Source organism: Chiloscyllium plagiosum, chromosome 32 (genome assembly GCF_004010195.1).
Source record: "Chiloscyllium plagiosum isolate BGI_BamShark_2017 chromosome 32, ASM401019v2, whole genome shotgun sequence".
Taxonomy (NCBI): domain Eukaryota; kingdom Metazoa; phylum Chordata; class Chondrichthyes; order Orectolobiformes; family Hemiscylliidae; genus Chiloscyllium; species Chiloscyllium plagiosum.
Window position 1 is genome coordinate 41,225,039 of NC_057741.1, and position 17,364 is coordinate 41,242,402.

Consider the following 17,364-nt stretch of genomic DNA (forward strand, 5'->3'; position numbering starts at 1 on the left):
CGCGCGCGCGCGCGCGGCCCGTTAATACGCGGAGCTGCCCGAGCCCGTGCCCGAGCGGAGCGCGGCCCCTGCTAACATGGTGCTTGACACAATCGCTAGGATCATCAAAGTGCAGCTGCCCGCCTACCTGAAGCGGATTCCCATCCCCGAGACTCTGGGTGGATTCGCCCGGTTGACAGGTGAGAGGCTGCGGGCTGAGCGAATGTGGGGTTCCCCGGTCACGGGTCCGTGCGCGGGGGGGATGGGAGAGAGCGACTACTCGAGGCCGAGGGTCGGTGATCCGTGGATGCGGGCCTGGTCTCGGGGTGAGCCTTGGAGGGGGATGGGCGGGTACACTGGGTCATTCCTGATTGAAGCGTCCATTCTCCTGCTCCTGGGGTTGCTGCCTGACCTGACCTGACCTGACCTGACCAGCACCACACACTCGACCCCTGATGAATACCCCAGCGTCAGTCACTGTGCTGCAGGCTGCTCCTGTCTCTGTCTCTGTGTCTCAGTGTGTGCGTGCTCTCTCAGCCTTAGCTGCAGAGCTGTTGTCTGCTCTTTTCCGCAAAGAGCCGAACTGGATGGACTGTTCACTAAACACTTGGAAAATCAACTGGCGAAAGTGAGGACCGAGGTCAGAGTCAAGATTAGAGTGGTGCTGGAAAACCACAGCAGGTTTTGCCCGAAACGTCGATTTTCCTGCTCCTCGGGTGCTGCCTGAATTGCTGTGCTTTTCCAGCACCACACTAATCTTGACCTGGAAAATCAACTTCACCTTGCAACTAGTAAACCGCCAAGATCAATGTGAGATCCTGGAAAATGTTAACACTTCTTGATATCCTAAGAGCATCCTTTTTGATAGGCATAGATGACAGAGTTCATCATTCACCTCTCACTATACTAGCTTATCTTTTCAGCTGATGGAAGAAGGAATATTTGAGCAGCAGGATCTGAGACAGGAATACGGTCATGGTTTGCCACACAGCAGTGAGCCCTCTGCTCCTAATGCTTCAGAGGCTTAGACAACATACAGTAGACCCCCCTGAAGATCTGCAGAAGAACCATTGGCAGCATCTAAGCAACGTCCTCCAAATCCAGTAACAAGAAAGCAAGAAAGGCAATCTGATACCAGTGACATGTTAATCTCTCAATGTTGCACACAGCATGTCACCTTTCAAAGTTACCCCTCTACATGGAACTTGGATACAATAGGAGACTTCCAATGGAACATGAAAGCATTGTTTTGTTTTTTGAAGATTAGCCACTCCCATCTGATGACACCAAATGGGAACTGGCTCCATGGCTGACACACTTGCTCAAAGCACTCCCTGACAACATGGAGTGCCTGTGTCGCAGGTATCACCAGTTCATAACTTGGTGTGGCTCCTCTCTACACTCTGCTTCTTGTTGAGTATCTCATCTTGTTCTGGTCCCTCACCACCTTAGCAGTCTCAAGCATGACAAACACTTAATCATCCAGATTTCTTCACTGCTTTCCTCCCTTGGCGTCTGCACTGAATGATTTTGTATCCTGAGAGTTTTCAGTCTCCAACCAACCATGTGTCTTGTTCTCACTTGTATCTTCCACACCGTTCTTGAAGAGGTAAACTTACTCATCAACTCAAAGAGATGTACAACATGAAAACAGACACTTCGGTCCAACTCCTCCATGTCGACCAGATATCCTAAGTTAAGCTAGTCCCATTTGCTAGTTTTTGGCCCATATCTTTATCATCCCTTATTCCTATGCCCTTTTATATGTTGTAATTGTATAAATCTCCACCACTTCCCCTCTCAGCTCATTTGGTACACGCACCATCCTCGATGTGAAAATGCTACCCTTCAAATTCCTCTTAAGTCTTACCTCTCTCAGCTTAAACCTATCCCCTTTAGTTTTGAACTCCCCTATGCTGGGAAAAAGTCCTTGGCTATTCACCCTATCCATGCCCCTCTTGATTTTATAAACCTCTATAAGGTCACCCTTCAGTCTCTGACATTCCAGGGAAAATACTTCCATCCTATTCATACTGTCCCTATTAGCTCAAACTCTCCAACCCTGGCAATGTTCTCTTAAATCTTTTCTGAACCCTTTTAAGTTTAACATTTTTCCTATACTGGGGAGATGAGAACTGAACACAGAAGTGGCCTAACCAATGTCCTGCACAGCCACAACCAGGCATCCCAATGCCTATACTCAATGCACTGACCAATAATGACAACCATACCAAGCACTGCCTTCACTTTCCTGACCACCTGTGACTCCACATTCAAGTAGCTATGAGCCTGCACCCCAAGGTCTCTTTGTTTAGTAAAACTCCCCAGGACTCTACCATTAAGTGAATGAGACCTGCCCTGAAAAACCTTGCCAAAATGCAAAGCCTCACATTTATCTAAATTAAACTCCATCTGTCATTCCTTGGCCCATTGGTCTATCTGATCAAGGTCCCCTTGTACTCTAAGATAACCCTCTTCATTGTTCGCTATCTCACCAATTTTGGTGTCATCTGCAAACTAACTAACCATACCCCCTGTATTCACATCCAAATCATTTATATAAAATGACAAAGCAGTGGACCCAACACCCGTCTGGTCACAGGCTTCCAGTGTGAATAGCAGCCTGCCACCACTAGCTTCTGTCTCCTAACTTCAAACCAATTTTGTATCCAAATTTCATTCAATAGTGGGATGTGGGTGTCGCTAGCTGGCCACCATTTATTGCATGTCCCTAGTTGCCTTGAAGGTGGTGCTGCGGTGGCTTCTGGAACTGCTGCAGTCCACCTACTGTGGGTTGACCCACCATGCCATTGGGGGGAGTTCCAGGATTTTGACCTAGTGATAATGAAGGAATGGCGATATATTTCCAAGTCAGAATGATGAGTGGCTTGGAGGGGATCTTGAAGGTGGTGGTGTTTCCATATATCTGCTGTCTTTGTTCTTCTAGATGGAAGTGGATGTGGGTTTGGAAGGTGCTGTCTAAGGATGTTTGGTGAAATTCTGCAGTGCATCATGTAGATAGTAGACACTGCTGCTACTGAGCATTGGTGGTCGAGGGAATGGATGCTTATAGATACAATGCCAGTCAAGTGGGCTGCTTTGTCCTTGATGGTGTCAAGCGTCTTGGGCGTTGCTGGAGCTGCACTCATACAGACAAGTGGGGAGTGTTTCATCACACTCCTGACTTGTGCCTTGCAAGTGGTGGAGATGCTTTGGGGAATTAAGAGGTGAGTTATTTGCTGCAATATTCCTAGCTTCTAACCTGCTCTTGTAGCCACTGTATTTGTGGTGAGTCCTTTTGAAGTTCTGGTCAATGATAACCCCCAGGATGTTGATAGTGGGGGATTCAGTGATGGTTAACACCATTGAAGGTCAAGGGGTAGTGGTTACATTGTCTCCAATTGGTGACTATCATAACCTGGCATTTGTTGGGCACAAATGTTACTTAAATGGCTAGCTCTCCCTGGACTCCAAGTGATCTAACCTTTCTGACCAGTCTATTATATGGAGCCTAATTGAGCACCTTGTCAATGTGGACTTCAGCAATGTCCATTAAGGCATTGGTTGAAGTCTATTGACAGCTCTCATTACCCAGCTGTTCAAGCAGCACTGGCAGTGTCTGCATATTAACATTGGACTCATCAGGCACCTTGCAACTTGAATGGGAGCAAGTAATTTTCAATCCCGTGAGAGCATTTAAGAAAGGAAAAAGTTACATTTCTCATAACAACTAGATATGTTGAAGCAATGTATAACCAATGGAATACCATTGAAGTGGTGTCACTTGGTATTCAGGAACTGGGTAGGTCTGAACTCTGGGGAGAAGAAAACTGAAAATATTGGACCTCTTCCTCTCTCTCTAGGTCAGGAGTATCTGTGGAGAGAGAAATTAGCATTTCAGGTTTGCAACAATCCTTCATAATCTTTTAACCCAGGTAGCCTCCATTGTGTCACTGAGCAATTACTCCCCCCCCCCCCCCCAATAAAAAGGAGCTGGCATTGAGAAATGGGAAAGTTTGCTAAATGAGGATTTGGCATAAATCTTGTACGTTATTTATGTCTATTTACGAAAGTTGCTGGCCCAGCATTTGTTGCCTGTCCATAATGGCCTTTGAGGCAATAGCGGGTTGACTTCGCAAACCATTACAGTGCTGTTAAGGAGGGAGTTCCAGGATTTTGACTGAGTGACACTGAATGACGAACAGTATCTTCCAAGTCGGGAGGGAATCTTGCTGGGGCTGGTGTTCCTTTGTAACTGCTGCCCTTGTACATCAGATGGCAGCGATTTGTGGGTTTGGAAGGTGCTATTGAAGGAGACTTGGTGAATTTCTGCATTGCATCTGCTACACATCTGCCACTGCATTGGTGATGAAGGGAATTGAATGCTTTGGATGTGTTGGTGGAGGGGCAGGGGCTGCTGCTTCCACTGTGTGATCTGATGGGGTTGGCGATGAGGGAGGGTCTGTCCTGTTTGTTCAGCATATGGCAGAATGGTTTATACTAGACGGGTGAACAGTGGAATTTGAGGTCAAACCATAACCATTTTCATCAAATGAAGAACTGGATCTAATTGAGAAGATTGGCCAGAGAGTTATGGAATGGGTAGTTTTAAATGTAGTCAACAGAGAGCAGAATTGCCTCAATTAAACATATTAATGATTAATTTAAAAGTACTTGGCTTAGAGTGCCTTGGGATACCCAATGCTTGTGAATGGTGCTATCGAAATGCAGGTCTTATTGCGTCCATTAACCAGTGGGTACCGATTTTCAATTTTGAGATCTGATGCAATATTTTGCTCCATAATTATAAATGTTTGTAAGATTTGCTATAGATTGTTAATTACCGTGCAAAATTTTAAATTAAGTTGCCTGAATACTAGAGTTCTGATTTGAAATTGTACTTAGCGCAAGTTTCTGTTTTAAAATGACCATGCAGACCTTAAATTCACAATGATCACAAACTGCACACATTTGAAAGAGCTCGTACAGACTCAGTGGGCCGAATAGTATCCTTCAAAGCTGTGTTTTTCTATCACCTAGAAACTGTGTATAAACTTTCTATTTGCCATGCAAACCAGGAGCAAGATTATGGCTGATCTGATTGTAGCCTCAAATCCATATTCCTATCTACCCCCCAACCTTTCATCCATTGCCTAATTAGAATCCATGTACAGCTACCTCAAACAGGAACTCTTTGTTCTATATTTTCCTATGAGTTTGCAGCCCCTCTCCATCCACCCTGCCAGCACTCCTCAAGACCTCCTGTGTTTCAATCAAGTCACCTCTTGCTCTTCTAAATTCTGGTGCATATAAGCCTAATCTATCCAATCTTTTCTCATAGATTCATCTGTTCCACATATTAGTTTGGTAAGCCTTTTCTAAACTGCCTCCACACGTTTATATCCTTCCTTAAATAAGGTGACCAATACTGTACTTCAGATGATTTCTCACGTATGTTAGTATAACTGAAGCTTAACCTTCCTATTTTTATTATTGATTTTTCCTTGCAATATAGGTAATAACATTCCAGTTGGTTTCCAAATTACTTGCTGTACAGGCAAATACATTTTTGTAATTCATATATGAAGACACCCAGATTCTCCCAACATTTGAGCTCTGCAGTTTCTCACCATTGAGATAATATGCTTTTGTTTTTTCCTGCCAAAATGGACAATTTCAAATGTTCCCACATTTTACTAGATTTTTATCCACTTGCTTAATCTATCCATATTCTGTTTTTGCTTTCCTATATTCTTACAAGTTCTTCACAACTTATTTGCCTACCTATTATTGTGCCATGAGCAAATTTGTCAAAAGCGCCTTCGTCCAAGTCACTTAAATTGTTGCAGTTTGAGCATCAATCCCAGTGGTACATCATGTGTTGCATCTTGCCAAGCTTAATTCAACGCATTTATTCCTACTCCGCTTCCTGATCCCTAGCCAATATTCTATCCATACAAATAATCCACCCCATACATCATGAGCTTTTGTTTTCCACAATAACCTTTGATGTGGCATTTTGTTAAACACCTTCTGAAATTTCAGCACGGTCTATCCACAGCTTGTGCTACTTCTTCGAAGAACGACAGTAGATTGATTAAACATAATTTCCCTTTCACAAAGCAATGTAGAGTGTTTTGTTACTAATGAAACTCATTTAGTAGTAGCTTCTAACACTTTCCCTATGACCAATGTTAAGCTAACGTTTTTCTTTTTTCCCTCCCTTTCTGAATAAAGGAGTTAGACTTGTCTTCGATTCCCAGTGATACTGTACTGGAATCAAGGCAATTTTGGAAAATTAGAATCAACACATCAATGTTCTCACGAGCCAATTTTTTTAAGACTCGAGGGTGCAAGCTCATCATGATCAGGGCATTTGTCAGCCCTCAACCACAAAATCTTGTTCAGTACTGCTTTTCTGGTGAATGTACTTCTGTGTTCCTCCTTGTTCCATTTCCTGACTTGTATCTACTTCTGAGATGTTACTTGTATCCTCTGTAGTAAAGAACAGTAGAAAAATAGCTGTTGCAGACTTTTTTTCTATAGGATCAATGCTTACTTTGTAGCTTTTTTCTTTTGAAAAGTTCAGGTTTTTTTGGCAACTATCTGTTTATATTTCTATCTGGGTTCCTCTCGTCCTCTAATTTTCCCTCAGTTTTATTTGTTTGTTGTATCTGTTCAGTCTTTTGATTTTTGCACAATTATTTGCTGTTTCTTTGCGTTTGATACTATATTTAAATATTTCTAGTTAACTGGGATTTTTCATTCTCTTTCAAATGCATCTATTCTGTACATTCTGAAATAGCACATTCAGTGTAAGCCACTGCATCTATATAGTTCTATCCTTTTGGCCTAATTTGCTCATTCACTTCAGTCTGCTCTGATTTCATGTCCTTTTTATATTTAAATTTTTAAATAGTCTCAAGCGCGCCCGTCTTTTTCTCAAACTGAGTACAAATTCAGTCGTGAAAACATAGAAAATAGGAGCATAAGTAGGCCATTCAAGCCTGCTTTGCCATTCATTATGATCATGGCTGATCATTCAATTCTGTGCCCTGTTCTCACTTTTTCCTTAGCCCTAAGAACTATATCTATTTTCTTCTTGAAAACATTTGTGCAGTGGTCTCGACTGCTTTTTGTGATGGAGAACTTCGCAGGCTCACCACTCTTGGTGTAGAATTGTCTCCTCATGTCAGTTCTAAATGACTTACCCTGTATCCTTCGACTGTGACTCCTGGTTCTGGACTCCCCTGCCATCAGGAACATCTTGCGAGTACCCTGTTTAATCCTGTCAGAATTTTACAGGTTGAGAACATAAAACAGTACAGGCCCTTCAGCCTACGATGTTGCTGTGCCAAGCATTTATCTTAATCTAAGATCAACCTAACTTACAAACCCCTCAATTTACTGCCGTCCATGTGCTTGTCCAGCAGTTGCTTAAATGTCCCTAATGTCTCTGACTGTATTACCACTGCTGGCAGTGCATTCCACACATCCACCACTCTGTGTAAAGAACCTACCTCTGACATCTCCCCATACCTTCCTCCAATTGCCTTAAAATTGTTACCCATCATGACAGCCATTTCTGCACTGGGGACAAGTCTCTGGCTATTTATCTATGCCTCTCATTACCTTGTACACCTCTATCAAGTCACCTCTCTTCTTCCTCCTCCCCCCAGTGTGAAAAACCCAAGCTCACTCAACCTCTCTTCATAAGACAAGCCCGCCAATCCAGGCAGTGTCCTGGTAAATCTCTGCACCGTCTCTAAAGCACCTACATCTTTCCTATAATGAGGCGACCACAACTGAACACAATATTTCAAGTGTGGTCTCACCAGGGTTTTATAGAGCTGCAGCAAAACCTCGTGGCTCTTAATTCCCCTATTAATGAAAGCCAAAATACCATAAGTCGTCTTAAAAACTCTATCAACTTGGGTGGCAATTTTGAGGGATCTATCTCCGTGAACCCCAAGATCCCACTGTTCCTCCACACTGCCAAGAATCCTGTCTTCAACCATGTATTCAGCTTTCAAATTTGACTTTCCAAAACGAATCACTTCCCATTTTATTCAGGTTGAACTCCATCTGCCACTTCTCAGCTCAGTTCTACATCCTGTCAATGTCATGTTGCCTGCAACAGCCCTTGACACTAACTACAGCACCACTGAGCTTCGTGTCCTTGGCAAACTTACTGATCCACTCTTCCATTTCTTCATCAAAGACATTTATAAAAACTACAAAAAGCAGAGGCCCAAGAACAGATCCCTGCGGGGTACCACTGGTCACCGACCTCCGGGCGGAATATTTTTCATCCACTACCACTCACTGTCTTCTTTCAGCCAACCAATTCTGTATCCAGACCATCAAATTTCCCTGTATCCCATACCTCATTTTTGATTGAGCTTACTGTGGGGAGCCTTACCAAATGCCTTACTGAAATCCACATGCACCATATCCATTGCTCGATCTTTGTCAACCTATCTCGTCACATCCTTAAAGAACTCAATAAGGCTTATGAGGCATGACCTGCCCCTCACAAAGCCATGCTGACTATCTTTAATCAAACTATGCTGTTCCAAATAGGATTTATAACTATCTCTCAGAATCTTTTCCAGTACCACAGACTTAAGACTGACTGGTCTGTAATTCCCAGAGATTTCCCTATTCCCTTTCTTGAACAGGGGAACAACATTCGCCTCCCTCCAATCATCTGATACTACTCCCATGGAGAGTGAGGACGCAAAGATCTTCGCCTGTGGCACAGCAGTCTTGTTCCTCGCTTCCCCCCCCCCCCGGTAGGAAACTTGAGTATATCCTGTACGGTCCTGGGGACTTGGTTATCTTGATGCTTCCCAAAATTTCCAGCACATCCACCTTTTAAAATGTCAATCTGATCAAGCCTATTAACCTGGGCCACGGTGTTCACACTATCCCCCTCTCTAGTGAACACTGAAGCAAAAAAACTCATTTTATGGCCTCTCCTACCTCTTCAGATTCCAGGCACAAGTTCTCTCCACGATTCATGATCAGCCCTACCGTCTCTCTGATCATTCTCTTATTTCTCACGCAAGTATAGAACGCCTTTGGGTTTCTCTAACCCTTTCTGCCGAGGCTTTTTTGTGCCCCCTCTTAGCTCTCCTCGGTCCATTTTTGAGTTCTTTCCTAGTTACCCTGTAATCCTCTAAAGCTGCGCCAGATCCTTGCTTCCTCAACCTTAAATAAGCTTCCTCCTTCGTCTTGATGAGAAGCTTCTCTTCTCTTGTTATCCAAGGCTCCTTCACCTTACAATTCTTGCCTGTCTCAATGGGACAAAGTTATCCAACACTCGCAGCAAGTGCTCCTTTAACAGCCTCCACATTTCTGTTGTGCATTTTCCATAGAACAATTGTTCCTAATTTATACTCCACACTTCCTGTCTAATAGCAGTATAATTTCCCTACCCCAATTAAATAACTTTCCATACTGTGTGTTCCTAGCCTCCTCCATGGCTTTGAGATTGCCCAGTCGCTCTTCTGAACTCCAGTGAATATTGTCCCAGTTCATCTTGTATCCCAGGAATCAGTCTGGTAAACATCTGTTTCACTTCCTCCATAGCCATAACAGCCTTCCTGAGATAAGGAGATCAAAACTCTGCACAATATTCTGGGTGTGGTCTTGTAAAGGCTCTGTACAATTGTAGCAAGATCTCTTTGCTCCTGTACTCTAATATTCTCTCTATAAAGGCCGACATGCCATTAGCCACCTTTTTATTGCCCACTGCAATTGCATGCTTACTTTCAGTGACTGGCATGCGCTGATATCCAGGTCTCGTTGCACTTCATTCTTTCCCATTCTATCGTCATTCTGCATCCTTGTTTTTGCCATTAAAATGTTAACCTCACATTTATTCAGATTTTACCTCATCTGCTCTGCATTTGCCCACTCAAGCCTGTCCAATCACACCTGAGGCATCTCTGCATCCTCCTCACAGCTCACTCTCCCACCCAGCTTTGCGTCATCGGAAAATATGGAGCCATTATATTCAGTTCCTTCATCTAATTTACTGATCTATGTGATACTCCACTAGTCACTAACTGCCACTCTGGAAGAAGGCCCATTTATTCCTGCTCTGTTTCTTGTCTGCCAACCAGTTAAACTATTTGTGAAAACAACAGAAATGTCAGCAGCATTTTAAATGTTTTCAGTCATGAGCCATCTCTACACTTTTGCTATTATTTTACTATAATCAAAAAATTTACAAAGGAAACGAGATGTTCTAAATCGGTGGCATAATACAGTATCTCTTTCTTAAAGATCTCTAAGTATTCTATTTTCAACACTGTTCTAGTTGTAATGTTCATTCTTAGCAGTTCAGTTGATTTGGATAGCTGGTTTGCATTGCAGAATGATGCCAATAGCACAGGTTCAATTTGCCCACTAGTTGAAGTGACTGTGAAGGTCTTCCCTTCTGTACCTCTTCTCACCTGAGGCAGGGTGACCCTCTGGTAAACCACCAGCAGTTGTGTGTCTTTAATGAGAGCAATGCTGTGGTTCTTTGGGACTATGCTACTGCAAAGAATGAAGTAAAGTCAACAATATGAGGTTTAGCTGTCTGGCTAATATCAAAGTAAGTCCATTTTTAATGATAAATTAACTTCAATATCAGAAACTTCACTTCAAACATTCCCGTGTCATTCCCGATCTGTAATATATTTTCATTAAAATCCAAGCACTAGTTTTGAGACCCATTCTTTTCAGACACCAATTATCTTCTCCACTTAAGGTAGATGGCGGTAACAATAAATTTGTTTCAAATATAATTGCTAAACAGTTCTCTGCAGAATTTCACAATATTTTTCTCCTTCCCCCCTCTCTCTCTTCCAAGTTTTTAATGTTCATTTTGCATAACTTTTAATATCTGTGCTACTCATTAAATCATTTATAATTTGGTGTAAATTCATACATTTACCAAACTCTGCTGTTTTCAGATTTAATTGCTAATTGAACCACCTCCTCTTGCCCACAGTTGCAGAATGGCTGCGATTGCTGCCATTTCTTGGAGTTCTGGCACTGCTCGGGTACCTTGCTGTACGACCATTCATTCCCCGAAAGAAACAGCAGAAAGACAGCCTGATTAATCTAAAGATCCAGAAAGAAAATCCCAAAGTTGTGAATGAAATCAACATTGAAGATCTACAGTTCACCAAGGCAGCATACTGCAGGTGTTGGCGATCAAAGACGGTAATGATGGGCATTTTGAGTCAGATTAGACACAGGCATGCTGAAAATTAAATTCTGACAGTATAGCAAATTAATTAACTTCTTTAATCAGACTTTTCCTTGAGTTGAATGGAAAACGAATAGCATACAATCTATTTACCCTTGTCCATGATCGATTGATTGTAAAGAACATGAGATTTTAAAAGTTAACATAAACAATAATCTCTAATCATAGTAAACTTTTATTACAAAGAGTGAATAATGAGCACAGAAAGAACCTGCTTGGTTTAAATAGTTAACTGGTCTCACAAAAGAAATAAAACCAGGAGTCTTGATTAATAAATGAAAGTCAGTTTATTTTGCAACAGATTCATCCAGGATTATTTGCAATTTGTTCACATACATTCACTTAGTCTGCTGTTTACTATTTACACACACTTTTTACTATTTATGATATTGTACGATAATGTTTATCAAGGCAATGGGTAGCTGACATTTGACTGAAATAAACTCGTATGATCTATTTTTAACTGTCTGAATTCATGCTAATGTTATGCTTCAATCAGGATGCTGAAAGCAGCAAAACCAAAGTCTATTATTCAAACAAATCTTAACTTATTTTGAAATGAGTTGAATAGGATTTGTTAATAAAGTGTTGGCTTTTATTTTTCTTTCCCTCCTCAAGATCACAGTTAATCCTGAGTACAATTGCACAAATGGCAGAAGTGACTATTAAATTAGGTAATGGGTGTAAGACATGGTTGCTCCTTCATCAGCTAGTTGTAGAATATAACACCATGAAGCATGACACTTGTGGAATGACCTGGTGTTCAGATGCACATTCCACATTGGCAAAAAATGCAGTCTTTCAGAAGAGCTGAAATCTTGTCTACTTGTTTAAGCAAATGCAAAAAGTCACATTATTTAGAAGGACCTTCTTCCCATTGATCTTGTCAACGTTTTCGATCAAGCAGCAAGGACGGTTTAAAGGACCATTGTTACAGATTAGAACTGTATTAAACTGCAATATAGTCTTCAAAGATACTTAATGACTTTGGAAAGTCCTGGAAATAGATTTGTGTTTATATAAATAGGTTTTCATCTTTCCATCCAAAATTTCCTGGGTTGACAATGGTAAGACAATGAATATCTTAATGTTTCTTCCATTGTGTCAATGCTGTCACACCAGTGCTGTTGCACATAAATCAAAGGGATTATTAATAGAAAAGCAAAATATGTCAGAGGTTGGAAATGTGATATAAAAACATGCAAGTCAGGCAGCACCTGAGGAGAGCCTAATTAATGTTTCCAATCAATTACCCTTCAGAAATATAACCATGTCAATAGCTATTCCTTCATCTACACATTTTGTTTCTGTAGTGATTGGAACCAGCTGGATGTTGTTGACAATGAGGTCTTTTAATTGGAGTTGTTAACCCCAGGCTATTCCAAAAGCCCTGGCTGACCAATATAAACAGGGGATACTGCTGCTGCCTGGGCCCTCAACCTGGCTTAAGGGCTGCTGCTGCTGCCTGGACTCAGACTCCAACTCCTGCTGCCTGAGCCCCATCCAAACCTGGGACTGTTGTGAATAAAAACATATAAACAGGGGACTTAATCAGGTGACTGACTCCGAGCTGGCTGGTCATAGCCAGTGTACTAAGTGCAAGTAAACAAAGGGTGACTTGGTGACTGAATACCAGTCTTTGTGCATGATGTGGAGGAGCTGGTGTTTGACTGGGGTGGGCAAAGTTTAAAAATTGCACAACACCAGGTTATAGTCCAACAGGTTTATTCGGAGGCACTAGCTTTCAGAGCACTGCTCCTTCATCAGTTGTTTGTAGAATATAAGATCATAAGACACAGAATTTTATAGTAAAAGATTAGTGTCATACAGTGATATATTGAACAAACCTGGATTAAGTCTTTCATCTTTTAGAATGCAGGTTTCTATATTATGTAAATCCCAAACCTCTTTTAAGTCCGCTTCTCGAGGCAAATTAAGATTTTGTAAGAAAAGATGACATCTCCGCTCAGACAGAATCTTGTCTATACCCCAATCTGAGTCAGTCTGGTTCTTTTCTTAAAGTGGAACTTACAAAATATTGCATGTATGGACAGCCTGCAGATTGTACATTCAATTTTTCTCAAAAAAAACATTTCCAAATACAAATTCACCCATAGACTTGTGTGCATGCATGCGAGTCAGATGTACAGCATGGAAACAGACCCTTCGGTCCATACCGACCAGATATTCCAACCCAGTCTAGTTCCACCTGCCAGCACCTGGCCCATATCCCTCCAAATCCATCCAGATGCCTTTTAAATGTTGCAATTGTACCAGCATCTGGCAGCTCATTCCATACACGTACCACCCTCTGTGTGGAAAAAGTTGCCCCTTGGGTGTCTCTTATATCTTTCACCCCTCACCCTAAACCTATGCCCTCTAGTTCTGGACTCCCTGACCCCAGGGAAATGACTTTGTCTATTTAGTCTATCCAAGTCCCTCATAATTTTGTAAACCTGAGGTTACCCCTCAGCCTCTGACGCTCCAGGAAAAACAGCCCCAGCCTGTTCAGCCTCTCCTTATAGCTCAAATCCTCCAACCCTGGCAACATCCTTGTAAATCTTTTGAGCCCTTTCAAGTTTCACAACATCTTTCTGATAGGAAGGAGACCAGAATTGCATGCAATATTCCAACAGTGGCCTAACCAATGTCCTGTACGGCCGCAACATGACCTCCCAACTCCTGTACTCAATACTCTGACCAATAAAAGAAAGCATACCGAATGCCACCTTCACTATCCTATCTACCTGCGACTCCACTTTCAAGGAACTATGAACCTGCACTCCAAGGTCTCTTTGTTCAGCAACACTCCCTAGGACCTTAGCAGGATTTATACACTTAATGGTAAGATTTGCTTTCCCAAAATACAGCATCTTGCATTTGAGTTAAACTCCATCTGCCACTTCTCAGCCCATCTGCTGAAGATCCTATTGTAATCTGAGGTAACCTTCTTCGCTGTCCACTACACCTCCAATTTTGGTATCATCTGCATGTTGCAAGTGTGTGTCCATGTGAGTGCACATGAGAGTGTATGTTCACGTGTGTGGGTCCAATGGAGTATAAGCGTGTGAGAGAGAGTGTGCATGGGTGAGAGTGGGGAGGTTATATGTTTGTGCATATGAGAAAGTATGTATATGAAAGAGGGCGTGCGCATGTATAGTGTAGTGGGGTCACCAGTTGAGGCCATCTGCGTGGGTACTGATCTTGGCTATCAGCCTCTGCTTGGCCACTTTGCATTGTTATGTATCCCTAAGTCTGCCTTGGAGGATAGTCATCAGAAGGTCTGAGGCCAAATATCTCTGACTGCTGAAGTGCTCCCCATCTGGGAGGGAACATCCCTACCTGGTGATTCTTGTGCAGTGTCCATTCATCCATTGTTTTAGCGTCTGCTTGGTCTCGCCAAAGTATCATGCCTCTGAGCACCTTTTAATGCATTGTTTGAACTGAGATGTCACCTTTTGTTATAAAAGCTTAAGTTATCTTGAAGGTGACTTAAAAGAAATTCTGGAATTTACATATTAATAGACAATAGGTGCAGGAGTAGGCCATTCTGCCCTTCGAGCTTGCACCGCCATTCAATATGATCATGGCTGATCATTCCTAATCAGTATCCTCTTCCTGCCTTATCTCCATAACCCTTGATTCCACTATCTTTGAGAGCTCCATCCAACTCTTTCCTTAAATGAATCCAGAGAGTGGGCCTCCACTGCCCTCTGGGGCAGAGCATTCCACACAGCCAATTAATTAACCAAAACCTGCATTCTAAAAGATGTGGCTTAACAATCCAGGTTTGTTAAATATATTACTGTATGGCACTGTAATCTTTTGCTATGAATTCTGTCTTGTGATCTTATACACTACTACCACCTGATGACGGAACAGCGCTCCAAAAGCTAGTGCTTCCAAATAAACCTGTTAGACTGTAACCTAGTCTCTCTGCAGTTATTTCAGTTTCTTTACACATTCACATTGTCATTAAATCTCTCCTACTCTCCGCCCTTTAACAGACCTTTTCGGTCTTCGTCCCTACTCCATCTTTCACTTGCTCATATTGTCTTTCCTCTGTGTTTTGAAATGTCATCAACCTGAAATGTTTACACTCTCTCCACAGATCCTGCATGACCTGACTATTTTGTAGCATTTTCCATTTTCATATCAAACATAATATTTGGTGTGATCCCAGCTGATGGTAAAGCTAGAAAAGGCAGACCCCAATCTCAGTCTAAGATGGCTTGATAGATTATTAGTGTTTTTTTAGTATTTGAAACAAACTCATTAGACATATCCAAAGGACAGGTTCAACCTTTTTTATCACATAGCAACCTTTACAGGCACTCCAATCTCAATTTAGTGTCATCCTGCCTCCATGCTAAAATCTCTTTCTTAGTTGGCATAGCTTTAATCCCCTCTCCCCTCTCCCAGCTGAGGTCTTCAACAGGCTTGTATGATGATTTCCTGTTTGGCACTTCAAAAACCTTTTGTCTCTGAAGCTTCTGTCTTGGTGACTTTTAAGTCTTTCAGGAAGATGTTTTCTTGTGGAGCCTGCTAAACTAATAGCACATCTGTCTTTATCTCTGTGCACTCTGCCTTTTCTTTTGAATGGTTTTGACTTTGTGTTATTGGGTTTGTGCTGCTGGCAACAGCAATTTTTATTTCCTTCTACCCTTTTTCTAATGCACTGAACAATACACCTCCAAAGATTTAGCTATCTTATTAAAGTAAATGTATAATCAAACACCAGATGCACCAACACCATTTATGAGACAAATATCTTGGCCCTGCATTAACATATATTATAGAAGTAGAAGTCAAACAAATCTATATCATTCATCCAGTCCAGAACCCAGATTCTCAAGCAATAATAAAGTTATGAGCCTTTATCATAGTTATAAGGCTGAAATGGAGTGTCCTGTGGTTAGTTTAGAGCTAGTGAGTGAGAGGCAGAAGCAGGCCTATGCAATTTCTGTCCTCTAAAACATTTTATCAAAGTCATTCATTACTACAAACTGAGAGTTTGTGATTAATTGATAACTTGACCAATATGAAAATTTATCTCTGATTTAGTTCTCGGAAGGTAACACTTTTGCAGTTTTGTGACAGTGGTAGGAATCTTTCTTTAGCATTTCTGTAATTTAATGTATTCTTAAAACTGGGCTGCCTCTAACGTTGTACTCTTGAAGGAAATATCATGTTTGCTGTTACAGCCAAAACCGATTGTAGGCTTGTACTGGATTCTGTAATCGGCAGCTGACTGGTTTTATTTTCTCTTTATAGTTCCCAGTTTGTGACGGGTCTCACAACAAACACAACGAATTGACGGGTGATAATGTGGGTCCGTTGATCATTAAGAAGAAAGAAGTATAACGTTTTTTATTCTTTAATCATGGCATAAGATGTTTTGAGATGTAAAGATCATTTGTAAAGTGTAACCATTAACTTTAACGTCAGTACGTATCTTTACAGTGAAATTTGTACAGATAAATTGTAAAGCTTTACTTGTCACTAACAAATATCTAATTTGTCAATGTACAGTAAGTAAAATTGGGCAATCTATTCTTTATCATGATTAAAAATGTAAGCAATTGTTAAATTTGGATTTTTAAAAATTCCTTCATTTGAGATGATGGCTTTGTTATTTTTGAACCTTGTGATTCCTTTGTCTTCAGTATAAAGCTAAATACACTGTCCCGAGTTCAAGGAGATGCTCTTGTTTATGAATGTCTGTCTTTTTGCTGGAATGTGTATCATTTTCAATTGCTAAAACAAGTCTGTCAGAGGAATTCACTGGTCAGAACTTTCTTTTACTGAAGAGTCCTCACTTTCTATATTGGGGTTGTCAACCCTTTTTGTTTTTGGTGATACTCCCATTTTATTAAAAAAAAATCCAGGGATTCATTTCAATGTAACAGTAGTACAGCAAACTTCATATTAACTGGCACCTGGTGGGGAACAGGAGTGAGTTGTTTGATCAAATATTCCAGATATAGAGGTTCACATAATCAATGTAAAAACACACACTAAATAATAGAAATGTATTGCAGGGACTATACACATCACTGTTGTACTTTATTTACACCGTAAATCGCTTAAATAACTGCATCTTTGCCTTAAATAAAACT

The 17,364-nt window shown here is 41.4% G+C and overlaps 1 protein-coding gene across 1 annotated transcript; it reads left to right on the forward strand.

Moving 5' to 3' along the window:
• Window positions 1-8: 8 nt before the first annotated feature.
• cisd2 (CDGSH iron sulfur domain 2) lies at window positions 9-16,947 on the forward strand. The gene is made up of 3 exons (XM_043674533.1): window positions 9-179; window positions 10,985-11,199; window positions 16,520-16,947. Exons 1-3 carry the CDS (start codon window positions 77-79, stop codon window positions 16,607-16,609), a joined length of 408 nt encoding a protein of 135 aa, XP_043530468.1. The 5' UTR covers window positions 9-76; the 3' UTR covers window positions 16,610-16,947.
• Window positions 16,948-17,364: the final 417 nt, after the last annotated feature.